Source organism: Corvus cornix, chromosome 4A (genome assembly GCF_000738735.6).
Source record: "Corvus cornix cornix isolate S_Up_H32 chromosome 4A, ASM73873v5, whole genome shotgun sequence".
Lineage (NCBI taxonomy): Eukaryota > Metazoa > Chordata > Aves > Passeriformes > Corvidae > Corvus > Corvus cornix.
Window position 1 is genome coordinate 13,303,608 of NC_047058.1, and position 27,649 is coordinate 13,331,256.

The 27,649-nt window shown below is 39.5% G+C and overlaps 2 protein-coding genes across 6 annotated transcripts in view; both read right to left on the reverse strand.

Moving 5' to 3' along the window:
• MTMR1 (myotubularin related protein 1) overlaps positions 1–1,563 on the reverse strand; it is a 39,770-nt gene extending 38,207 nt beyond the window's left edge. For all 3 annotated transcript variants that reach the window (XM_039571891.1, XM_039571888.1, XM_039571890.1), the window contains exon 1: positions 1,481–1,563. The gene's annotated coding sequence lies outside the window, so the exon portion shown is untranslated. The remainder of the gene's footprint in view (positions 1–1,480) is intronic.
• Positions 1,564–2,977: 1,414 nt separating this feature from the next.
• Positions 2,978–27,649, reverse strand: part of MTM1 (myotubularin 1) — a 41,824-nt gene continuing 17,152 nt past the window's right edge. For 2 of the 3 annotated variants that reach the window (XM_039571885.1, XM_039571886.1), the window contains 9 exons: positions 20,174–20,257; positions 18,866–19,015; positions 16,842–17,030; positions 13,594–13,779; positions 12,334–12,540; positions 8,724–8,816; positions 7,783–7,896; positions 7,292–7,468; positions 2,978–5,061 (listed from right to left, as the gene is read on the reverse strand). In XM_039571885.1, the coding sequence (XP_039427819.1) occupies positions 4,894–5,061; positions 7,292–7,468; positions 7,783–7,896; positions 8,724–8,816; positions 12,334–12,540; positions 13,594–13,779; positions 16,842–17,030; positions 18,866–19,015; positions 20,174–20,257 (1,368 nt within the window). In that variant the 3' untranslated portion in view covers positions 2,978–4,893. The remainder of the gene's footprint in view (positions 5,062–7,291; positions 7,469–7,782; positions 7,897–8,723; positions 8,817–12,333; positions 12,541–13,593; positions 13,780–16,841; positions 17,031–18,865; positions 19,016–20,173; positions 20,258–27,649) is intronic. The other variant, XM_039571887.1, reaches the window with a different exon arrangement.

The following is a 27,649-nucleotide window of genomic DNA, read 5'->3' on the forward strand; positions in this document are numbered from 1 at the left end:
TTCACTTAGAGAACTCTTCACTTAAGTTTTGCAAAAGAATCCAAGGGCTAAAACCTACAGTAATTCTTTTCTTACCTCGTTTATTTCTCATTCTCTCACATCTCTTAATTTCCAGTGTATCTCTTCAGGGCTTGCCTAAGTTTGTTTTCAAATAAGCACTCACTTGCTAATTAAGAAAAGGATTTATTTTTCTATGTCTTATCTTCACCAGGAATCACTATATCAACAGAGCTCATAGCAGCAGGAAAACGAATATGAATGCAGGACCATCCCCTGAGACCAGTGTGGGGGATGTGTCAGTGCTCCACAGAACACTGGTCACACCAATACGCCTTCTCCCCACGCACCAGTGGGGCACACACCAGCACTGACTGCCCTTGCACTCTGTCTCATCTGCAGTCACACACAGCCTGGCCTGGTACAATCGTACCAGCAAACAAATAAAGTATATGACAAATGGACATTATAACTGGCCCAGGATAGAGCAAGATCAGAAGAATGGAAGATGAAAATTAGGATAAGAAAGTGCATTAATAAGGAATACAAAGGTGTATGTTCTGATGATAGAAAATGGACAATTGACTTCCATCCTCACTAGAATGATGTAAAACCCCAGGTTTTTCCTAACAGAAAAAATGAGAGAATACAGAGACTAGAATCTAGCGCTGATTTTAAATATTCTTTTTTATTTCGTTTTCATCAGGGTGAGATTTCCGTTCATTTCTACTCCTTCTTTAAGGATTTTTAAACTCAGTTCTGAAGTCTGCCTTCAGCTGGAAACTTCTGAGTGAAGGAATGTCTCTGCCAGCGGCTGCTGGAGGAGGTGTGGTCCCACCTGGCACCCAGGGCCTGGCACCGCTCTGGTGAGACCCTGCGGACTCACGGCCAGCCGGGAACCGAAGAGGCACCACACCCCCCTACGGACAGACGGGACACCGGGACACACCGCAGACACCGACAGACACGCACCGGGAACACACCGCACACACACAGGGACACACGGACAGAACTCCGGGACACACCGCACACCGGGGGACAGTCTGGGGACAGTCATACCTCTGCACATTAAATACATGCACGAAAAAAACCCCAATCGGCAACAATCTCAAAACCCACGGACGGGCTCAGCCCGAGTTTGGCTCAGCCCGAGTTTGCAGGACGCTGCCCCAAACCACGGGGCCGAAGCCCCGCGGCCGCCTCAGCCTCGGCCAAGCCGGCGGCGGCACTGCCGGCATACGGCAACCGCAGCAGGAAACTTTGACAACAGCGGGTTCCCGCCGCGGACCATCCGCCGCTGCACAGCAGCCGCCCCCAGATTGCAGCTTCTCGGGCCGGAGGGGTCCGGGGAGGCCGTCCCGAGGCCGGGGGGCCGCGCTCGGCCGAGGCTCGGGCCGAGGGGCGCCCCGCCGCGGCCCCCCGCCCGGCCCCGCGGGGCGCGCAGGCCGCGGCGCCCCCTCTCCCGCCCCCCGCCCCCGCTCACCTGTCCAGGGTCTCGGTGCTGGGCTGCCGCGACCCCGCGCCCGCCGCCGCGGCCCCCCCTGCCCGCACGGCTCGCCGGCTCACGCCACCGCCCTCCACCGCCGGCCCCGCTGCCGCCGCCGCCGCCCGCTCCATGGTTCCGGCCGCGCCGCCGGGATGGCCGGCGGGCTCCCGCCCCTCCGCGGCGCCCCGGCCCGGCCCCGCCGCCTCAGCCCGGCCCGCTGGGGCTCCGGCAGCGCCGAGCGCTGTCACCTGGCGGCGGCGCTTTCCCCAGAGGCCTGCGCGCCGCGAGGGCGGGCGGGCGGCGGGGCCGGGCTGAGGGAGGGACGGGCCGGGCAACCCCCGCCCGCCGCCCCTCCAGCCCCAGCACGGAGACGCGGCACTCGGCCGGCGCGCCACGAAAAGGGCGGATGGAGGCAGAGTTCAGCACTGACATCTTTATTTTCCCCTCCCCGCACGTACACGGCAGACGGATGATGTTCACTGCTCTCCCCCCGGCCCAACGCCGCCTGACACACAGAGCCCGGCTCCAGAGCAGTCCCGCGGTATCCAAGGAGAGCGGCCGACACGGTTAGTGAGGAAGCGGTAGTACTGAGGAGATCCTGCGCTGTTACAGATCATGTTTCTCATGCATAACAGAATGCTCGCTGCGAGACAACACCTGAACTCAAGGCAGAGGTTAACAATACATCAGAAGGAGGTAGCACACAAGTCATGTCTTGGGTACAGCCGTAAAAGTGATGCTGGGGGGAAGGGTAAGGCATGAGCAAATAAAGAAGGCATTCAACAAATAACCTTTCTAAATAAGTAAGTGAAGCCCAACACAAAAACTAGCTTATCTCCTCAGGTCCATGGAAGGAAGAATACAAAAAACCTAAACTAGCATTCCAAGACTGACATTTCTTGTGGGATACTGGGCATTCATTGCTGGTGATGCTGACACCCCAGCTCTGCTTTTTCACCCCTCCTAGTAAAGGCACTCAACACCTGAACTCTCTTCATCATGACCTCAGAAGCTTCCCCAGGTGTGCTCCTGGCAGGGAACAGGCTACAGTGTGCACAGAGGACAGGAGCTCTGTGCAGAACGACAGCCGGGAGCACCCAGTTATGAGGGAAGGAGAGAGATGTTCTGTTAGCATTGATAAGTTTGTATGCCTACAGTTGCAGTATTTTCCAGAACATATTGGATTAAAACCACCCTTATGTTGGTCTCTCATGTAAAAACAATTAAAACACCTATCTTATCTGCTGACTTGAAAAATTCCAAGCCCACACAGAGCCATGTTAGAGAGCTTCAAAGACAAATTCAGCTGAAGAGTAATATGAACAAAGTAATATGTAATGAAGTAAGTGCAAAAAGATCCTTTCCCTTATATTACACTTTCCCAAATGCAATAGGTTATCATGTAGTGTTTACACAGTAAAAACTATTAGATTTTCAGAACTTTTTCACACTACTCAGAGATGTCACCAACATGTTAAATACAGAAACTTTAAATATTCTAATAAAAATAGCTTTTTTTTTTAATAAACCGCAAGTAAGTAGAAGGCAAATATACCAGATTATGCATTGCTTTCAAAAGGTAAAGTACATCATGAACAATTGAGTATCCTTCTTCATTTATCTGATGTAATGAATCTTATTTACCTCAACAAGTCAAGATTTGGGGACAACATTGTTATTCTGGATACACATACTGGAGAGCATAGATGGGAGAATGAAATTTAGAGGACAAGAGTCATATAATTCTGCATATTTAAAACACACATGCTGTATGCTCTGAACTTCCCTGAAAACATAGTGCAACTCAGTGCATATACTGAATTAAATCCAGAGGCAGGATACCTTTACTCCTTTGAAAAAATACTGTTTTAAAAATATTCAATGTCCTCTAAACTTTGACTTATTTTATGGAACTATAGCTTTAAATTTAGTTTTCATATGCAAAATATTTACACTTTATAAACTTGCAGAATTTCTAATAAACTATATTATATATACTTACACAAAACTTAATTTATATATAATCCTATTATATCTTGCAGATCAAAACTCACCACATGTACAATAATTTACAATGACAGAAGCCTCAAGCATCAAAATATCTCCTTTAAAATAACAATATTAGAGTCCTTTACAGATTCTGAATTGCAGTATTTCCTGGATTGCCTGAATATAATTAAACTTCTGAGAATATGCAAAATTTTAATTAAATATCAAGAGCAAAGTTTGTGCTGTCATAAGAAATGCTTGCAACTATTTAAAAAACACCTGAAAGGAACAAATTAAAGATTTACAAAAAGCCTCAGAAAGGTAGGCTTGAAACTAGAGCTCACTTGAATGTTCAATGTAAGTGCACACACTATATGCAAATCTTGGATACCAAAGCCCCTTAAATACTTAAGAATAAATTTGCTGAACAGAAGTTAAATTAAACAGTAAAGTATAAATGTACAAGTTTTAAAAATTATTTATAACTGAGAATTTTTGCCTACTTTGGTATAAAAGCTCCTTTAAACAGGCACATTTACTTTTAGAAGACAAACAGAAGCTTTAATACTATGGATATTGCTGGATATTAAAGCAATGTCTCTGTGGTTCTGTTTCTAATTATATAAACTTTCTTTAGAAACATTTAATCCTGTATTAATCCAGAGAACCAATACTGCCCACAGTGATAATTTGTACTGTACTTTAGTGCTGATCAGCTAGCCTAAACAGAACTTCTCAGAATCCAGTACAACTGTCATTTGTTATTTAAAAAAAAATAAATTTACAATAAAAAAATTTCTTTTATTTTGATATCTACTGAGCTATTTGAATTTTTTATTTAGAAGCATATCAGTGAAATGCCTTCCGTATTTGTTTATTTAAAAAAAGAAAAATTTGGAATTCTCAGGTAATCTGAAAGTTTCAACACTTCTCTCTGACATCTTGCAATAGAATTTATTATTCTCTCATGAATTCCACGAATGTATTCCTAACAGGAATACACACATGCCTAATTTTATACAATATGAATATTCCTATTGACATTATTGTGTTTATTCACAACACGAAAGACTGAGCATGAATTTCCTTACAGGAACATGACCTACAATGTAATAAATTAAAGCATTCTTATGAAAACAATAAATCAATTTCATTTCAATTGTACCAGACCTACCAAAATAACTCTTAAAGCCCTCCATAGCTATGAGTTGATTAATAATGTTCCCAGTCCACAGGTTCTAAAAGGCACGTAATCGAAGAGTAGGGTTTGTTTGTTTTGAAGTCCTCCTCAAATGAAGACAGTCTAAAATAATTTGTGTTAGGACAGTCTAATGTAAGGCATTAGAATATTCCTCTTTATGCTATAGATCTATGTTAAGCACCACTTGCTATTACAGTATAGAAAGAAGCCAACATTTTCTTCAAAAATGTGTTTGTACTTGGGACACCATTTGTGAGGGAGATGTTGATGAGGCTGATGAATTGGATATCTTAGAATTATTTGTGATCTGTAGCTCTTCAAGTCTCCTGATATAATCATCACGCAACGCAAGGAGCTCCATGTAACGCTGCTCCACGGGGTTTGGCTGCTAGAAAGAGATCCATGTTAGTCTTAGCACTTCACTCCAACTACTTGTACACAGGCTGCTTGAGTATCCAGGGCTTCCTGGAAGGCGTAGCAAGTCGTAGCTAAACAGAAATACTCACTCTTGTACCCTGAGAGCCCTCTGCCTTCCAGCTGTGTCCCCCAAAGTCAATCTTTGCACAAAACCATTTGTCGTAACTCAAAATCAGCCACCATTTCCTGGAGCATATGGGTTTTATTTTCTTGTTATTTAATATTGTGTGCAAGACAGTTACTCATATACCTTGACCAAAGCTTTTTTTTTGACTTACTAAAAAGTTTTAAGAGTCCAGAGGCCAAGTGTCTCAGCATCTTCCCTAAAAAAGTGTTTAGCCAGATTATTTTAGCTACACTGATCAGATTAAGATCCATGCCTTCAGATTAAACAATTTCTCTCACTGATGAAATTTACTTGAGTTTTTAATAGTAAATTTGCAACTTAGTGTAAATAAACAAGTGAAATAAAAAACTTTATTAGTGAATTCTCTAAGCACACTTGCATGTGTTTAAAATCAACTGCTCTGGATTTCAGGAGGTTACTCAGAAAGAGCCTTTTAACGGTTTCCACTTTGATCTTAAGTTCCTTTTCAGAGTAATGAAACAAACGGAGAAGAAGTATTACAAATGTCCAAGGCAGAGACAGAGCCTACAGTTACCTTCAGCTGAATATACCTGTCTGGAAATTGTTGCTGTTTCACAGTTAACTGCCTGTAATTCAAAGCTATCAGCAGTGGAGTTTCAGCAGCTAATGGTTAAACACCTCACCAGTTCAAAACCAGTTCAACCAGCACTGTGAGGTGCACCACTCACCACGCACCCATATGAGGATTGTGATGAATGCTGAGGCACTTGCGGAAGTGGATCAATGCTGAATGTATGTACTCAGATGACTGGTGATGTAGGATAATGGTTTTGCTAGCAGAAGATGCTTCTAAGTAATGGCACTAAGAAACATCATAAAAAAAATGGTTCGGGCCACACATGTTCATTATTGAGTTGCTTAAGTGAAGATGAAGCATAAATTTCATGTGCAGGGAAAAAAAGTTGCATTTTGCGTACAAAAATGGTGAAAATGAGGGACCAGTAGTAGCAGCATGGAATACCGTCACTTGGGTTTGCATTTCTAATGAGAAACTTCAGCCAAAAAGCTCTCGCAAATAATGGCAAACTGCATTTTTAAGTAGATCTACAGCTCATTTGCATGTGTTATAATCCTTCACTTTCTAAAATAAATCTTTGGATTCACCTTTTGCAAAACACCCTCATCCTTTACAACAAGCAACAAAAGCTTTAAAACCAGAACTTCAAATTGGCAACATATTTGTAAAAAGCCATAGCAAACTGTCTGGCATTCCTGAAGCCTCTAAAGTGCTGTAAATAATACAGGAGATCAGCTATGGAAAAGGAAGTATATTGCTTGAAAACTACTGACTCCTTCCAAGGGCTGGACTGTGAAGACTGCTTCTGTCAAACAAATTGCTCCTCTATCTTCTCCTACTCAAACCTCCACAAGCTGTTAAAAAGGACAAAAAAAAAAATCTCTGTACACCATCTTTATGTGCCACATGGCTGAGATTTCCAGCAAGACTGTAACAAACATAGAATGCCCATAGGCATTAAAAGCACAGAACTGAACTATGTGGCATTTAAGAAAAGCTTTCCTGGACTTCCAATCTGATCCATTTGTATAATTTTTGGTAACAGCTTTCATGCACAGTCTAAACAATGCTGTTACAAAAAAATTTAAATCTTACCATCAATACACATAGCTTTGAAAGAGAAAGGACTCAGTGGGTCATTTCATTTGTAAATGGTTTCATAGGCTCTCTCAGCAAAAGGAGAAAGACCAAGCAAATGCAACTGTGTTTGTGTTGCTAATGCCCCAACTCTTCAGGGATCAGCAAGCCCTGTTTCTAAGCATTGTCATTCAGGATCTAGTAGCATCAAATGCCCTTAGACATGTGTCCAAGAAAAAGGGCTAGAGAGAGCTCAAGGATGACTTGCTACTAAACAGGAAAAAAAGTTCAATGAGCTAACGAGAGAACTAAATAATCACACTTTTTTCCTCCATCTTTACAAATGTAACACTAAAAAACCTGAACAGATAAGTACTGCTCTACAAGACAGTTATGACACAAAATCCATATTTCCAAAGTCTAAAAGCATTTTTTGTACACTATCGAGAATTTACTTACTTGTTGCCGAATCCTTGGGTTCCACCTGATGTAGTAATTGACCCAGAGCTCTAAATGCCGCATGCTGGCTACTGGATAGAGTGCTCGATTTAGCTCTTTACTATAAAAAGGATTGGTGTATTTAGATTTTTCACTGTTTATCAAAGACCATAACGATAATGTTTTCTCAGTCACTTTCTAAAATGAAATCGAAATAAGAACAGTAAGCATTTGCATAAAATTGAGAAACCCATCATAGAAGCCATTGTTACATTCTAAAATTAATACACTTCTGGTTTACTTAGAAGCATAAGACATTACTGTATTAGAAAGATTCCAAACCCAGTGCTTGACAAATATTTTAGTGACTGCATGGCACCATTCTATAAGAAAAAAGCCAGTTCAAAATCACTGTCTGCAAAGACTATAACCAAATACAATACAACCAAAACTTTTGCAATCACCTATAGTAAAGACAGCAATGCAATTACACAATCGGTGGTTTGACTAACCTCTTTTTCTCTGAGAAACTCGCTGTTATACAAGAAAGTGCCAAACCGGCAGCTGTACAAGTGATCCAGGATTGTAATCAGGAACTGCTCATTGAACTCAAAGGCCGTAGGAAACTAAAACCAGGAAAGACAAATTCATTGTTTACATAGAAAACGCAGAAGGACATGCATGGTTAAAAGACTAAAGGTAGAATTTAGAAGCCTGGATACATCTACAAGTAATTTTTAAGGCAATACTTTCATGCACTTTATAGCAGACTAAGTGTTCAGATGACACAAGGTGTTCAACTTTCTCCAACTAGCCACTGAAAAAAATCTCAAAATGTTCTACCTACCTTTAATTTATAAAAAGAATAAAATACAAAATGGTTACACATACGCTTTTACTAGCAAGACAGAGTAAGGTATCTTCAGTGCACTGTTACAGTGCAGCACCATACAGGAAAATAAAGGTCCTGATCCTTGGCCCTAAACAGACTAAGTCCACTGCTTTGTTTCACTACTTACTGACCATACAATGTTAAATCATAGCACTCAAAAGCTCCCTTGCTTCCTTTTTAAGCATTGACAAAACAACATGTGTCCCTGCAGTTCAAGGGACAGCTTCACAAAATGGTCAAACAGAACAACAGACCCCATTAAGGCAGTTGGATGCAATTCCTGTAAAAGCCTTCTGCCGGGTATGAAACGTCTCTCAGTGTGTGTCTGAGAATCCTGTATCCAAGAACACCAGCCATGCCTGCACAGCCAGTGCCATGCCCAGCAACATAACCACAGCTTGTGTATCACTTTCACAAAAGTAAATACACTCTTTTTTACTACAGGTCAGAGCAGAGGCATATGCTGTCCTCTTCAAATACTTTTTGCAAAACATAAAGACGTAGGGTTTCAATTCAGTCATCTCTTCACACTGTTACCTTCTGAAGAACAACACAACATACCTGTTTAGACATTTGCCACACACAATCAATAAACTGGAGAAAGATGGGTGATCTGTCTGCGTCAGCATGATTTTTATCACCGTGGCCTATTCTCTGAAATGAAGCAATACAGCCTCCCGTTAACTGAAACAGGCTATTTTATGGCAATAGACATGGTTTCTTATTTTGTACCAGAGCATTAATTCTTTTGCAATAAAGCAACCCAGTATTATAATTTCAAAATCAGTTACTGCATCAAGGAGGAGAAATTCAGATAGAGAAATACTGCAAAGCTGTTCCAAAGATGCTGAAAAAAATTCCAAACTGATAATCGGTCCTGTTATAAACACCTGCTGGTTATTGGACAAGCAGAACTGTTGAAGCATCCGTTACTTAACAAAATAATCAAGACATATTCTGAACTACATTTACATGGTAAGTTTGTCAAAAGCCAAGTTACATACTTTGTCTTCTTTTTTATTTTAAGCCACTGCAGGACCTAGATCATCAAACTATCCACACAATCTTCTCTTCCCCCTCCACACTTGAACCTTAGCATTCACCCTGAGATAGTATGCAAACATGAACGAGATCAAAAAATGTTCGTGTTCTTGACACAAAATTAACACAGATTTTTAAAGTTTGGGTGAGCCCGTTATTTGGAGGTGCCCAAAGTAACAATCAAAGGAATTTGCCCCACAGACAAAAAGTAGATTTGGTAAAAGCTGTTTACTTCCTTTTACCATTTGATAGCTGAGAACAGGCTAGAGATTCAGGGAAAAGGAGTTTCTATTCACTACATAATTCTGCTTGAATGTACTTGCCTGGAGCAGACAAAAGAAGAGCATTTATGTTGACCTAAGATGTTGTCTATCTGCCTGTAAGATGGCAAGCTTAATGCCTCAAGGACATGAAAAATCATAAAAGCAGTACACTGCTCTGTACAATGGCTTGCAAGATAGTTTAACATAATAGAATTGAATGGCAGGAAATAGAGGGAGATGAGGGATTGCAGCTGAACTCAGTCAACAGTAACAAACGACTATAAAGAAGAAAACCAAATTGGCTTCCTTGCTCTTCAGTTTTCATGGTTTGAGATACTTGTTATCCATTAAGAGTCATACATGTGTTTAGTAAGGAGTGGAAGTCTGTCCACTTTCACTACAGTTAGCAGTTTCAGGATGTCTGAGTATCATCCATCTATAATTATGTCTCATATTTGAATGCATAATTAGAATTAAATTCCACATAACAAGCAAATTTATCATCTGGAGAGTGCACTAAGTTCACCACACATAGAAAAGTTGGGGTAGGGAATGTCTTTTCAACAAGGAAACTTATTGCTCACCTCATTTGATATAAAATACAGAGAGGAACTATTAAGTAGTCTACTATTTGGTTATTTGGTATTAAGTAATCCAAATTGCAACCCTGGTACCATAAAAACATGAAGCTTGCTCCAATCCAGACAATATAAGTAACACCCTGCTCTTCAACTCCCTACTAAAGGGAAAATGAAACAACAACAGTTTCAGAGATGAGGGTCAGGAACTGCTCTAACTGCACTGTCTAGTTCTCACTATTCAAAGTCACAGGTCTATCAAACAATTACCAAACTAAAACAGGGTATTAATGATCAAAATATTTTCTGCTTACATTATAATTTTATCATAGAATAGTTAAGGTTGGAAAAGACCTTTAAGGTGATGGAGTCCAACTGTTAACCCAGCACTGACAGGTCCACCACTAACCCATGTCCCCAAGCACCACATCACAGGTCTTTTAAATCTCTCCAGGGATGGTGACTCCACCACTTCTACAGAACACTCTAGAAAAGACCAACCTTCACTGTACGCTAAATAACCCATCAAATAAAAATTTACAGTACTCTCAGATTACAGCAGATGGCTGAAGAGTGGCTTCAACCATTTCCAAAGATTGCTACTTGAGTGAGCAAGTTGGGAAAATAGCAGTTTAAGCAAAAGCAGCTACTTAAATCATTATTATTGCTGCTACATTGTCAGACATGAACCAATGGACTGAGCGAGTCATCTGGAAGGGATGCCAAGTCCTGCCTCACTATTTGGAGGAAAACATCTGTTGAGGGAGAACAAAATCCTTTGATTACTCAACTAAATTGAATGGCTTAACAAAAAGAATCATAGATTATTTGAATTTATTAATAATGATGAAGAGCACACAGATCTCTCTTTTTAAGCTTTGTGTTAAACCACAACACATGTGTTTGACTGCAAGTCTCCCAGGGATACCATCTAATTTTATCTACATCTTCTTTTTTTTTTAATAAAAAATATGAGAATAAAATGTCAAGCCACTGGCTTCACATCTTCCTGTGCCTGTACCAAGACAGAATACTTAAAAGGTTTATAAAACATATCACTACTGAAAGACCACAAGTAAGTACACAAAAAACCAGACTACATCAGCTATCACTTCCAACACCCAAAATACAAATCTCATAAGCCTCAAAGCGCCTTTAGAATATCAGATCAAAAACTGCCACAGCCTACAAGCACATGTAAATGGTGAGGTGATTTATGCTGAGTAGCTATACATGGATTTCCAAATGACTGCAACACTCTTGCAAATGTAAAATGGGCATGAAACACACACAGATATATTTTCCCATTTCTTGATTTTTTCCAGATTGCCTATTTTCCAAATTTTAGCTATATTAAGTAGTATCTTTAGAGTATTTCATTAGGGACAAAACATCCATTCAAGTAACTTCTACTGAAGTTGTAGAAACTTCTTACTGTGAATTACAAGGTTCAGGACCAACAAGCAACACTGCTATAATGCTTACAGTAAGTAACAGCACAGTCTCCCTGGCAACCTAATCTCCTCCTCCAGGTTCCTCGTAAAGATTTCTTGGTTAAATGGTTAGCTGTGGCATTTAGTAAAATTCCACTAAGACATTGAAAAGTTTTCTAACACGAACAGGATGAACAGGGTCCCTTCCAACTCAGAATATTCTGTGAATTTTCTGTGAAAATGATTCACATACCTGTAAAATACTAAGGACTTGCTATGGAAGCAACTACTTAACCTTCTGAGCTTCTAACCTTCTGCCCAGAAGGCAACTGAACAGAAGTAGAGCCAAAATTACCAGTGACAGCCTCTTGGGAGCTATTATGACTAGTTTAGAATATTTAGAAATCAGCAAATCATGCAAAATCTCACTTAGAAGACACTGGCTAGACTCATTCATCTGCTTCTTGTGACATTCAAGACAGTCCAAAGAAAGAGTGATGGAGAACCTCATATCCCAGCTTTATCTGATCTTCAGCTGAAGAATTTGAGAGGACACAATTTTTCTGCCTTCTTATTTTCTTTGCTCAATAACCACAGTAACCCTAGCAGTTCTATGCTTTTAAAAGGATGCAAAGGACAAAATATGAGTTCTCAGAGAAAGAATAGCAAGAAAAATACTGACCAAACAGGTTCAAACCCAAAAGTTCTGCTCAGTTTACCTGGAAATGTTTTAAATCCAAATTCAGAAATTATGAAAGGAATTATCAAACCCTGACACAAAGTGAGCGGTTTAACACTGAAAGCTTTTCAGAAAGTTAATAGTGCACAGTCTTTGCAATTATGTTCTAATTCTTACCGATGCAAACTTGTGTCCAAAGCTTATCCACTCTTTTTGCACCAGAACTTCAAAGCCTTCAATGGTTCTGTAGTAGCTGTCCAGCATGAGCATGGCCAGGGAGGTGAGCTGAGCCGTGCGGTCCCAGCCGTCGCTGCAGTGAACCAGCACCGAGCTCCGGCCCGATGACACCTTGTCAGCCACCTGAATGGCTCCTGTCAGCACGAGCTGGTGAGGAGCAACACACACCAAACAAACAACACAACTTATTTCTGCTCAAATGATAACACTAAGTGGATTTCTTTGTATCTACACAGTATCTGAATTAATACTGTTTCCATTAAACGACCTGAAAAAAGCAGTGTAGTTAATTGGAAAGGAATTTTCTAGGAGATCAAGTGAATTTCTCGTATAAAAATAGAAAAGCAGATTGGTTCCCTAATCCCTTAGTAAGATCAAATTCATCTCACAGCAAATTCTTAAAAAACAGGGCACAAAACAGCAACCTTGATAAACCAAAGACCATAAGCTTCTTTTTCAAAGAAAGAGGGGATTTACCATAGCATATACTCTCCAAAAATTCTGTGTTATTTCATTTGACTCCCTTCTTTGAACTAAATTACTGAATTATCTCAGTTGTTGGAAAAAGGAGCTTGCACCCTTCTAATATACTTATTTTCCAGCTATTAAATTAAAATGAAAATTTTATTAAGCAGGATTCATTACATAATACTCTAATTGCTTTTGCACAGCTATACTTGAGGCAAAAGGTTCAAAGGTCAACTAGTTAGAACACTGGTGAATTACCAGCTTAAGTATTTTATTTGTGCTGCGAGATGAAAACTACAAAATTTACAAATAAATTTACAAGATTTATTTACAAAACCACAATTCACAAAATAAAGTCACATACACACTGACAACTGAAGTATTTACTGATACTTCACAGTGATGGTCATCTGCAGGCCTGTACTGCAAGAAACCGAAATAAATCAGTTCTCACACATGTAAAGCCAATCAGAGTAAAAATGCATTCCTCTGCTAAAGACACTAAACTTGAGGCAGGCAGTAAACATTCAATTTCACCTACTGTTGCTTAGTTATGGTATCTCATAACATACTCTAAGATGAGCTGGCAAAAAAAGCCAACACTCAGGGATGTTGCTTTTGTAGTCCAAGTAGTTTGATGTGTTCTAGGACTACTTCACAGCTTAGCACAGAAAGCAAGTCTGATGTGACAGATTTGGGCAAACAGTTTTTGAACAATCAAGGAAAAGTTACCTTTATATGTTCTAACCAGTGGGTTGATTCCAGACTTGACAACCAGTGTGATTCTTCCACATTAGGATAAACAATGTCCTTCAGCTTCTTCAAAGATTCCCGCATGACGTGAATATTATGAATGTCCAAGAAGAAAAGTTCTGCATTGGGATATGCATCTTCACCTTCATATCCTCCCCCAGTTGCCTACAAACAAGAAATCTGAAATTAACTTTAGTAATATACACACCCTTTTCAACAGAGCAAGAAGGGAATGAATGTCATTTGACATGGAAATAGACAAAAGTGATAAAATATTTGGCCAAATAAATTTAAATTTAAGAGTTCAGTTAAGAATAAGCTACCTTTCATTTAAAAATTATGTTCAAGAATCTTAGATTCTGTCTTTAAGAAGAAAATTAGCAATAACATTAAAGTTTACTTTAACTTTTCTAACACTAAATTTTAGTGCTGAAGACTAAATATATATTTAGACTGTTAAGATATTAAAGAGCCACATAAGTAAAAAGTCTGTTCTACTGCTGCTCTCTTAAAACATTTCACCATCACCACACCACAGGATGTGCCTGGTTACAAAAGGAAGCAGAAAACCCACACATTTTAGGGCACAATGTCACTGATCAGACTTTCCAAAGACAGAAACACGCAATTGTTTGGGTTGGAAAAGACCTTTAAGATCATTGAGTCCAACCATTAACCCAGCAGTGCCAAGCCCACCACTAAACCATTCCCCCAAGTGCCACATCTTTTAAATACCTCCAGGGACAGTGATTCAACCACTTCCCTGGACAGCCTTTCCACAAATCAATTTTTCCAGATATCCAATTTAAACCTCCCCTGGTGCAACTTGAGGCCATTTCTTCTTGCCCCACCACTTGTTACCTGGGAGAAGAGACCAACCCCACCTGTCTACAACCTCCTTTCAGGCAGTTGTACAGAGTGATAAGGTCCCCCCTGAGCCTCCTTTTCTCCAGACTCAACATCACCAGCTCCCCCAAGCTCACAGAGCTGCAAAATTTCAAGTATTTCCTGCTGACAGCAAAAAAATGCCATAAATTTGGATAAATAAATTTTACCAACTACACATCAGACAAGAGCCTAAAGCACCATGTAAGCCTTTCCCCATGAGTACCACCTATAGTGCTGTACAGCAGCACAGTATCTCTATTCTATGCTCTCTATCTCCTTTCTCAGATGTGGGGTTATTATCAGAGCTGCCAGGCTCTGCAGTGAAAAAAGCAATGAGTGTATTTTTCTCTTTCCTTTGAGTATTATGAAGTCTTGGTGAGGAATGATTGTAATTTCAGCATGAGGGCTGCAGCAGCTCCTGGCTGTGTGTCTTGACCTATGTACAAGGAACACAGGAATGCATGAGTAGCACAGCCCAGGATTTTGCTTAGACAAATCTTCACAGCTGTTCACAAAAATATTTTCAGTGCAGATAAACATTGACTTGCACTTTTTATATCGTTCTCCCTCAGACCCAGAAATGTACCCTACTGTGTCTATTGCTCTGATTGAGCATTTTATATATAGATATATGAGGAGTTAATTAAAACATGTGCATATCAAGTTTGTCTACAAGACATTACATTTTTTCTCACTTCTTGGACAAACTCAATTTTTTTACCCCATTTGTTTCAAAGATGTAATTGACAATCTTTCCACAAGGCAAACAGAAAGATTACATGTTTTATTCACCCATAAAAACTCAGTGTGCAGAGGATAATGGGCTTTGTACAGTCAAATGCAAACAATTGAAGCAGACCCTCAAAATACAAACCATCACGTTAAAACAGCCCCTAGGATAGAGTCTCAGAAAGAATGTGTGCTATACACACAAACATAATAATAAAGCTTAACAAATTATATTCTGTATTATAGAGAAGGAGGCTGTACAGGTACAAATACCTGCACCTAACTTGCACAGATCAAACTACCAGGATTATTGTCCCCCTTGAATCATTACTGTTCCTCTTGAAAGCAACATTTGTTACATATAAACCTCTTATGCAAACAAGTTTTACCATTTCATATTCCTTTCAGCACAAACACTGAAGAGGACTCATTTCACTAAACTAGTGTCCCGTTTTGTTCCACAAAACTATTCAGAAGCTAGAGTTCCTTCTCTCCACATAAGCACACTTATCATTTCACTTGGACCTCAAACCCTCTTGAGCTCAGCTCTCTTGCCCTTTGCTGTGCAGACACACACCTTCAGTAGTAAGCGCTGAAAAGCACGTCCCCTTCATCTGTGTTTGAAGTTCCATGACTAAGGGAATCCCCAGGCGTGGCACATTCTTGTATGACAAAAGCATTAAACTTGTCTCCTTCACCACCACTCCCTAACATGGTGTTTTCATATGAAGATGGAGCACATCCATGTCTACCGTGCTCCATGCCAAATACAACTCTGACACAGTGTACTGGCATTATCTGACCTTAGCTGAATAATCTAGTCCTCCACAGAGCTGAGGGGGAAGCAGAGGAGAGATCAATCCACGGGCACAACTTTTCTTCTTGAAAGGTTAGAGGAGATGATTTTTCAAGATCCCTTCCAGCCTGGGCTGGTGTATGATTCTGATCCCATTTAGATTTTGATCACAGATAGCAAAGAAATAGTCACCTTACCCGATGGGAACACTTTCTGTACTTACCAACCACAAGCACCTGGGGAAGAACAGCAGGTACCAAGGTATCCAAGATCATACCCATACTGCTGTTTAGAGTGGAAGCACCCAAATTAACTTATTTATCACTTCTCTTTATTTGCTGGATGCCAGGATAGGTCTGAATTAGTCCTTGTAATGATTAGGAAGAACCAAACAAAGGATGCCTGTCATTTGGCTTGCCTTTATGCACACATCCTCTCTAGGATGGAATTTTCCCAGAGGATCTGAAGGTTGCACAGAGGTGGCCTATCATTCCTACAGGGGACATGCTCTACAGCCCAGCTCACAGCTACCTCCCAGTGCAGAGTGGAATCATGCCTGACTTCAGTCGCATGTTAAGATCTGTGCTTGGCTGAGAACAGACACCATAAAGCACGTCTGGAAATCTACATACGGACCTGAAACTGCTTAGGGACCTACTTTAGACACTCATGTCCTTAAGCCTCAGTATTTGATTATGTAAATTTATTTATATTAAGATTACTACTATTCCCCAAAACCTCCCCACAGAAAACTTCCAACTAAGCCTCCTCCTCATTCCCTTTGAAAATAAGACTGTTAAAAGCATCTGTTTACCTTGTTTGCAACTGCATTGACATTGGGCCTTGCATCATAGATGGTCAGTTTGGAGATCTGCCCGTTAGCCTCCCTGATGATATCAAGGTATCTTTCATCATCTTTATTCCGCTTGCCACTCATTCCAACCAGGGGCTGACTGCAGCGCATGATTACAGCTTGGGTCTCTGGATGAATCCATGAGAGAACCTGGTCACATGGCAAACACACAGCAGAAGAAACTCGTTTTAGTAAAAAAATCATAACTTAAAGCTATATTCTTTAACATGCACAGTATGAAAATCAACACTTTTGTTTTATTTCTTCAAAATGCAATCCCTTGACATCTCAACTGCTTTTAGTCTCATAAAATTTATTAATAACTCTTCAAAAGAGTTCTCTTACATATTTAATGCTTACTGAAATAGTACTTACCTATATAATCCAATGTATTTTAATATTTTTCTACAAGTCTTAGATTACACAAATAATGCTGAAAAGTAAACTAGAAACAAACACAGCAATCTCTGCTGAAACTAAGAAACAATTCTGGAGAATGAACTCATTGTAGAAAAGGTGACTAAGATGCTCCAATTCTGCAAGAACAGCTTTTCCCTTTTTTTTGGATAAGGAAGGCAAGCTGAACCTTTCTGCAGTATCTTGAATGCTTTCTCTTCTCTTTAAAGCACATTTTGTTCCTCAGTCCTCCTTACAAAGAGGAGGCATTGGAGCACAGCACATGCTGTCTTTGTTGTTCTGAGCCAAAGAGGACCTGCCACAAAAGACAGTGAGCTGCCCAGGGAACAGATGCAGTACCAGAGATTAAAGATAAGCAAGAAACCCAAGAAGCAGGCAAAAAATGCAAATTCATTGTTGAAAATTATTAAGAAATAAAATTCTCACCCACTCTGAAAGTTGTGGGTTACAGATTGGAAGAACATCAAACAAAAAACCCCCAAAATCCAATCTTCAGAAAGTGTTCATTCCCGAAATACAACCTGAGGTGTAGATCAGAAACAAGATCTGCCAGTGTGTGTGGGGGTGAGGATGAGTAGCTATTTCCTGACAAGAATGAAATTACTATTTAAAATTACTATTTTAATAAAATTACTATTACCAAGGAAATTACTCTCACTCTACAGGCATGCCAAAAGGCCTGTCATGAATTTTGAGGTGACAGGGGTGACACAGCTAGGTTATTAGAACTATATGCACAGGCTATACATTACACATGTGTATTTCATACACATTATGTATTATACAGTTATATGTGTGTGTATATAGTAAATTTATAATTATAGGCCTAGTCTGTCAGTAAATACCACATCTAATAAATATTTATCATATTGAGCTGTGCATCTGTTTGAAACTGAGATTCAAGACAGCTTTCCGATACTGTCTAAGAATCCAGCACACCTTCCAAGTTTGCTGAAGGGAAATACCAGTTAAAACAAGTATTGGACTAGAAATCAGTATTTTCTATAGTGCTATAAAGAGCTGATACATAAAAACTCTCTTGCCTCATAAAATTTTCATTACAGAAACACACTCAAGAAGTCAAACAGGTTTATCTTAAAATTCTGCAGACTAAAAAGCCCAAGAATTCACTAAAGAGACTACGCATGAGGTCTTATTTTAGGACTGACCAGTGGAACTATGTTTAAATGCCATGTGGTTTGCTTGCAGGACAACATTTGTGATCACTTTTTATGGGCATCCAGTAATAGCAACCAGTGCACATGGCAGTGTAAGGCTCATTCTTCATCAAAGGAAACTGCACTGCTGGCCATTGGTACTGGGCAAGTCAAATTAAAACCAGTGAAGCTGTCATGGGCGATTGTTGTGGGGGAAAAACGGAAATGTGGCTTGGCCAAGACACCAGTTTCAAGCAGTGAAAACCACCAGCCAATCAAAACTATTTTGCCATAACCATTTCCAAAAAAAGCATCCTCTGTGTCATGTTCAGCAGAAAGTTGTTTGGATGCAACTTAAGCTAGCTTAAAACTAGCTACACCATCAGGCAAGTTCCATCACCTCATACTCACTGGGATTCTATTTCGGGACCTAAAGGCAGCAACTTTCTTGAGATCATCGTCTGTTGCATTGTACGGCACGACCAGGAGCGATGGGTACGTGTCACACAGCCCATAATGCTCGTTAATGAAAGTCACTCGCCACCGGTCATTAGGCAGCCCCTAAAACAGAACACCAAGTTATTCAATGTATCTTTGGCTGAACAAAAGTAATTCTGCTCTTGAATTTTACATGACATTATGGCCACATGGTGGCAACAACCTACCAATTTAACTAAATACCGTTTCAAAACAATAGAAGCAAAGAAGATTACAAGACCACACAAACCAGTTCATTGCAGATGGATTCACAACCTTGAACAGCTGCAGAGCCATCTCATACTCTTATGTACACAATTATAGCCTCAGAGTAAGTTTCAATGACTGAAACTAGGAGATGTATTTCTTTAACTGGGGGATAGAGGAAAGAAAATGACCTTCTTTCCTTCCCTAAAACTCTGCCTTTCCACCTTCCCTGGTGAAGAGACACTGGGGGAGAGAAAGTCTCACTATAACCTTTCTTCCCTGTAGCCTGATACTACCTTCAGGTTAAAAGTAAGATTCAGGGTAACTTTCTTATTGAGAAAGAACAACTCCTAGTTGTACTCTGCCCAGTAAGGCGTTTCCAGGAAGCTGAGAAATACTGATAAGTCCACACACGCACACAGTGGGGTTTGTGTGGGTGTTTGTATTTTACCTTTTTTGGGCGTTAGGCTTCTAAACCATGAACCAAAAAACGATGGAGGGAAACAAAATTAAGGAAGTTCTTACTTTTTGCTATTTAATTTTTTTAATATCATACTTAAATTATCTAACAGACATATTAAAATGAAATATCATCCTCTTTCATTGACATTTTTCCAAGATCAACTAAAGAGCAAGGAAGAATACTGAGAGACATCTGTAATTTCTGTAAAGCAATGCTCTTTCTAAAACAAGCTATTTTTTTTTTCCCACTTCATTTTGGGAAGAAGAACAAATCCAATCTATGTTTAGGACACTACAGTTACATATTTGGCACATTCTCCCCACCCTGTGCCCAATTAGCAGTGGCACATGGTAAGAGGCATCAGTAATTTCCTTCCAAGAGCAAAGACTCCCTTCCTGTGACATTCCATGTTTTTTTAAAGGGTCAACTCTTTTATTTCTTTTCTTTATCTTTTTTCAAGTTGAATTTCCATCCTCTCCCAACAGCTGATAAGAGAAATGTACAAACAATAATTCCTCTATGCAAGTCAGGAGATGTGAAAGCACCAGGCAATGGCAACCGTAAAAACTCACCTGCCTCCTGTATTCAGACATCGGGTTGTACACCATCCATCCATTTTCAGAAAACTTTTCTTCATTTACAAAGGCAAAAAAAAGCTGTATAATGTAAAAGAAACTTATTACACCAAACTCTGACTGCAAATGGCAAATATGAGGGCTCATCATCAGTTATACCCTAATGCTCACCACCAAATAGGACTGACTGCTCCATGCTAGCCCCACTATCTCCATTTTTATGTCATATGTGCAAGACTATAAAGCAAAGAGCAACATGTAACAAAAAATGCAGATCTGGTAATGAAAATAATGAAAATATGACAAGAGTTATGAGGTGACAAAAAGAATAGAAATTATAAAGCTTAACCAGTTGGATTTTTTCTTTTTTATAATCAGGAGGTTGAAATGTTTTAGAATGGTTTATTTTCCATATTTCACATTATCACTAAATAAAACTACTGTCTTCTCACCAAATTTGTCCAACAGGCACAGCTTCAATTACTACATACAATATTAGATACTAAATTCAAAGTGTAAAAGGGTTTTGCTATTCTTGCCATTAGGAAGCAGCTGCCTCTCTGCATCCCCTCCCCAACTGATCCTTACTAAGAGAAATCCCAGCTACTGTAAAACTCCATTAAAGTGAAAAAGTTGCCTTTGAAAATGAAATAGTTAGCTGCTTACACTACTTACTTTTCACTTGCTTTGTTGCTCGTTCTCACAATTAATTTAAGCAGCACAGCAGCCTCACTCAGTATTTCACCAAGTTCCTCATACCTTTTATTTTCCTTCTCCTTCCAACAAATTCCAAGTGGGCTGTATTACCTAACTAACCCCCTTCTCCTCCCTTGGTTTGTTTCTACAGTTTAGGAGAAAAGCAGAAGTAATGTTTATTTTATCAGTCTCTCTCATTGAGAAAATTGATTTTGGTGGCCTACAAATTCTTCAGATGCCAAAAGGAGCATGAAACAAAGTTGTTTCAAAAAAAAAAAAAAAAGCAAGAAAGAAAACACAGAAGAGAATGTATTGTCCTGAGCTAACTGAGCAACAGCAGCCAGAGCAGAAACACTCCAGAGCCCATCATAGCTCATCTGTAACAAAACAGCTGAAAGTCTCCTAGCTATTCAAAAACCTTAAAAGGAGAAACTGAATGCTGAACTGAACATCCACATCTGCATCATTTTCACAGGTGCAGACCGGAACTGAGTAGAAATGCAGAAAACCCAGCAAGCAAGAAAAAAAACGTGTGGTCTAAGGTGCTGTGATTCTGCCTACAAAGGTCCAGAGAAAAGGCGATGCTTCAAACCTGCACCACCACCCCTGTGAAGGAGGCTTTGGATCTTAGGAAGGATCCAGGCAATTCTGCTCAGCCCATTACACTGCTTTAAACACTGAACAGCTCATATCAAAACACAAAATTGAATCCCCCTCAAAATGAGGAGTTCTTTCCTCATATAGTTCAAGTAAACAAATATTTTAAAAGGATGTTACTGCTCACTCAAGATGCTTTATCTCACTAGATTTACAAACCAGAATTTTGAATTAAATCACTATTTTAGAGCAAGTGCACTCACTGGCAAGTTTGCAGAAGTAAACAGTGCATTCCCTGGTTTTGTTTTCTGAATATCTTTACCATTTTTAAAGGGGTAGAACTTCAGTGCAAGTAAACATTACAAATTCTTTTGACTAAGTAAACTGCTATCAAGTGGTACAGAGGGAGAGATAAAGTGGTGGACATCTACTCTATCAGGAAAAAAACCCCATTCCATTAAAAGTAGATGAAAGTATCAAAAGTTAAGCAAAAAAACCTGCAAAAGGTTAATTTGAAACAAGAAATACAGCAAAATGGGAATATCACTATCTGAAGCAGTAGATGCAACTGATTTGCTGAACTATTAATAAACAGCTACACACAAGAACCATCCCCTCCTCCCAAAGGAATTTGCTATATCCCAAAGAGCAACTATGCTAAAAATTCACCAAGGAACCAGAGACAAAAGCAGAATCTTATAACAGTAGGAAACAGAAACACTGGGATCCTACCAGGTCACTTAAAAGATGTCTTGAAGGCAGGAATAAGTTTTTTTATTTAAGTTCCTACTTACTGCAAGTTTCCTCGTGAGAATGAAAAAATCACCCATCTGAAGCCCTAGTAAGTAGAACTCACAGGTTTATTACAGTGCACTGTGATAGCTGTTACATAGAACAGGTTTTTACTTACTGACAAAAATCATAAAGGTGTTGTTCCAAACTAAAATAAATAGCAGATATGCTGCTCATGTCACCCACAAAAAAAATCCACAAGACATCAGAGGGAAAAGTGCATTTTGTTTTCACCTTTTAAAAACCAGGGTTGAATTTATTATGCATGAAGGGATGGACTGAATCCTTTCTGAAAGAACAATGTCCTACTATGTACAGCATAATTCATTTAAAATGCTTGGCTACAGCAGCTTTACCACATCTGCTACAAAAGCTTTCAGTCACACAACCCACAACTATTTAAGTGCAATTATGCTTCATCAGTTTTGTTGACATTCCAGGTAGTACAAATTCTTCCTATGTTGCTCAATAAAAAGAAACTCATTAGTAGAACGGATCAACCAGCAAAAACCTGATGTCTAACAAATCACAGAACACTACAATGAATGCAAAGGCATATGGAGCAAAATTCGGACTCAGATTTTTATGTGAACAATTCAGAGAAAACTCCTGCATTATACTACTCAAGAACAGTATTTAAAAATGACCAGTCTCTAAAATCCTGAAGACTAAAAATTATTTTTCTTCTGCAAGCATTGAATAAATTATAGGAAAAGGTTTATACACACATGTTTGGATGTGCACTGCCGTGTACAGGCTGCACAGTTCATCTGGTGACAACTGAAATTCTTACTTGCTGTACCAAAAGATTAAAGACCTGAATTCCATCCTCACCACCTCCAACAGCTTCTCAGATAAGACTTGAAACACTCTGTGAATATGGCCTGAGCTTTAGTCCAGCCTAACTGCCGGAGCCTAAAATACAGTAATATGCCCACCCTACCTTAGGCCCATTTCTCCCAACAAAATACACAATTATTGCTGTGTTGTCATTAAAACAGAGTAGGAAATACATAAATGCAATACTCTACATACATTTATACTCCATTCATATAGTTCTATTTAATTTCTAATGACAGTTTAACTTGACTGTAAGAAGCAACCACATTTATAACCATTTAAATATAAGAATCATATACTTAACATAAGATATACGCTTGGATACAGCTGCATTTTATGACCTGTATCAGTAAAAGCCACATTTAGCACATGTTTGGACATTACTTCATTTTGCTCATTATCCCATTTTGTTTCAAGCAAAAAAAAGTAATTTCTACTGAATAACATTTTTTCTTGAATTGGGCATTTTATTATTCTAATGCAACCAAACTGATAAACCACATTATAGCGAACAAGTAACGGTGATAAATAGATATTTAGATCCCAGAAGGCTTTGCTATAGCTCAGGTTAGCTTCACATCTGCACTAACGACCCACATATTTCCACTTTTGTCCTGAATAACCCAAGATTACAGACTAAATGCAATATGTTAAGACATTTATGTCTTAACGCTGCTGAAGCTTTCACCTCACAGTGCATGAAATCTGAATGCAATTCTACAGTGCAGCAGGCAAATGAAATAGAAATAAATGGGAAGGAGAAATTATGGCATTCACAGTATAATATGCATAGGTTCTCTTTATCACTTGATGTAAGATTTGAGAGGTGCTATCTTAGTGAAATTACATGGCTTAGCTTTTTGTGGATACAGTTCCTTCACATTAGAGCCCCTCACACACACACACACACACATTCATGTGGGCATGAAAGCAGGGAGGTCACTCCACTGCCCACAGGCACTGAGTACAGACCAGCTGGGTGTGTATTTATATCCTTCAGATGGAGAGGGCAGAGGAAGGTCGGAGAAGAACGACACCAGCAGCTCTCGGAATCTCATGGCCCCGCAAGGCAAAAAAGCCCTGCCAGCCTCTCTCAGTGCCCCGTTATTCATACAGGAAAGCCTTGCAAATACCAGAATAATAAAAGGTTGGCCAGTTCCATGTCTTCTTCATACATCTTCCCTTCACATCTATGGTATATCCCTGCTAGATCCTCCTCCTCCCCAAATACTTTATGTACTCAGAGTCTCCACTCTGACCTCCACTCATTTTTTCTTCGCTCCACACACAAAATGCCATCCCCTTCTCTCATTGTTAATCCTGCCTCTCGCTCTTCTCCACAGCTCCTCCTGCACACAGTCTATCTTCCCAGGAATTAAACCAACTGCAGCTTCATCAGATGTGTCCAGATTTGAGTGGAAATTAAAAAAAAAAAAAAAAAAAAAAAATCAATCTACATACAAGAGATATTCAGGTTCAGAAGAATATTGCAGTAAAATAGAAGAGTCTTTCATTGTGGGTTTTTTGAGATCATGATAGGTTTTTCAAAATCAAGAACATATAACCAAAAAGCAGAACTATGGTTTGTACAGGTGCACCTGAGACAACTCCACATTAGTTTGGTTAGATACAAAGGACAAACAGCAGCACAAGTTTCAGGCAGGCTATCTGCTCAACACGTCAGTGTTTCAGGCAGCAAGCCTGAGCTGGCATCCCTCCTCTCAGCACTGAGACTGGCTAGCTGAAAGCTACTTAAAACACAGATTTACCTCAAGTTATACTGATTATTTGTTTTATCTCACATCTCAAGTCCAAGGTAGGATAATCTGCAGTCACTTCCAATGCACTGATCATATCTATTCTAAGTTTGATGGAGATTAATACTACATGTCTGATGGAAACCCATCAATTCCAATTAGTCTGTCAACTAATTAGAAATCGGTTTCAAATTATTTTCAGCTGTCATGGGAAACAGAAAGAAGAAATCAAAGAAAACATTAAACAATAAGAAATCAAGTATAGTAAATCACCACTCAGAACAATTATGGGGTGCAAATTTTGTGACTTTTCAATACCTATAGCTGGCAAAACCAAGCAAGGCTTGCCATACATCAGCTAAGATTTTTGCAAAACCAAATTAAAGCCCCTGCACAAAACTGAAGTAGGGATTTCATTGCAGATCCACAGTCTAAAAGCAGATGACTACTGCTTCACTTGAACCAGAAGGCTAATACACTTCAAAAAAAATCTTTCAAATCTTGTAACATTTTTGCTAAACTACTCTTTACGCTTTGCTGTGCAAATAATTGTTTACTTCCTTGCAGGTGTTAACCCACAATTTCAATACAGTCTCTTTTTTTAAGCCTCCTACAGACAGAGTGCTTGTCTTTAACATTCAGTTTATCCTCTCCTTTCGTACACAAAAATACTATGCAATACACTGGTTGCTCAAAACACAACATAGTTCTGTGAGATAAAGGAGAAAGCACCTGCAATCTGACAATTACAGTTTAGCAAGCAGTCTATGTAGCAGTATAAATATAATGTAAATTTATAAATATCAGTATAAATACAATAGTTACATATTTACTCTTTATGGAATCACAGCACATAAATACATGTTATACTTGTACACGAATATATAACGTAGACACAATTTATTAAATATTTGACCAATCTTTATGCATTGCAAAAGAAGAAAGCAGCAAAACTAGAACAAGATGCCACACAACTGTGAAGAAAATCAACTGCTTTTCCTATTTCTCACTGGTGTATGCTTTTTATATATTATAAATCACTAAGTTTTTACTCACTGTGAAGGCTGACAGTTTCTCAGTGTATTAAAAAATAAATATATTATTATCCTTGCCACTATTAATGGCATTTAGTATGCCATTACTACAACCTAGCCAGTTACATCTCACCCGTTCATCTAAGAACTAAGGTAAGACACTGCAGCGCTGGTGAAACTGCCCTCTGATCATTTGTGAATGCTGTCACCTCACACCACTACTGCCCTGGCTCTGACTGTCATGGAGAATGAAGCCTCAAGTCAAGGGGTTCTCTGCAAACTCAGGTGCTCTGTCAGATTCCTTCACCAGCCTCACTCCATCTAAAGTCATCTTTGTAGATCCAACAGCAACAGTGGCATGAGCTGACACTCAGACATTTTAAATTACCAGGATAAGCAGTGGCATCAGGGGCAGTCCAAGTCAGCCAGCACAGCCACCGGTCTCATCAGAATGGGCATTCCCACAGACCTACCAGGGTTAGGAATAAACACAGATTGTGCAGATATCACAGTGCTGAACAATCTTATAAAAATGATGATGTGTAGTTTCATGATAAGATCAGGAAGTGAAGCAGCTGCTATGTAGAAACTGAACTACAGAGACCAAATATATCTCATCTTTTGTGGTGTACTAAAACATCTCACTTGGGGGGGTTTGGCTATTTCGGTTTTATTTTTTCAAACTTCAAAAAAACCCACGTTCAGCAACAATTTTCTTTCAATTAGCACAAGTTTACAAATGCAACAGAGGATTACCAACAGCAGCTGTTTGCTCCCCTCAGCTATGCTGTCAGTCAAGCGAGCTACCAGATTTTGCTTTATGTTACTGATTCAAGGATATCTGAACCCAACCTATGCTCAAACTGGAGACAAACAAGAATTAGCTTCTGCACATGAGCACAAAGGACTATGCTGAGGCACAGAGGAACAGTTGTGAACAGGTCTCTGATTTATTTTAAGCTCTCCAACACTTCTGTTGGGATGATGATGGAGACAAATCTTGAAAACATTAAGTACACTCCACCAGAAATCATCTTTTGGGTTTTATTTACCATCTGTTTGTACAAGAATGGTACAGCATGAAGAAAACAGAAGCAAGGCATCTCTACCAGTTCCTGTTCAGGATTGGTTCTTAGTATATAGTTCCACTACAGCTGAAAACCAATCATAAAAATCTGATCTAAAATACAAAAATACAGATAAAAATCAGGACAATAAAGCTTTAGAACTTTATTGTCTTGATGATACCTTCTTTCCACTGCAGAGCTGTACAAGCATCAGTGTTGCTGAACCAGCTAACCATCAAGGATGTAGTTCCACAAGATGGTCTGAGCTAAATTTTCATATTGCTAAAATCAGGACATCTCCCTCTTTTCTCTCCTCCCTGCTCCACTCACATGTCCACTCTTGCACTGGTTCTGATGCATACTGATTTCAAACCAGGTCTCCCCAAATTATTAAAAGCAGCACAAGACTAACCAAAATATTTTGTGCTGGGTAAGTGAGTTACACTGGCTTACTTAGTGATTATACAACTATCCGTTTGGCATTAGAAGAATGATGAACCACACGATGGGAAGGCAGAGAGGAGACCAGGATTTGAGTAGCAGAGGGCTTCCATCTCCACCCAGCTGTCATGGGGAACTACAGCACATTCTTTGTAGAACATCTCCCTGAATGAGCTGGGTACATGGCCAGAGCATCAGAGAGCACTCCAAGGGGAAAGCAGGCATGCACAGTCCAGACACACTGTGCAA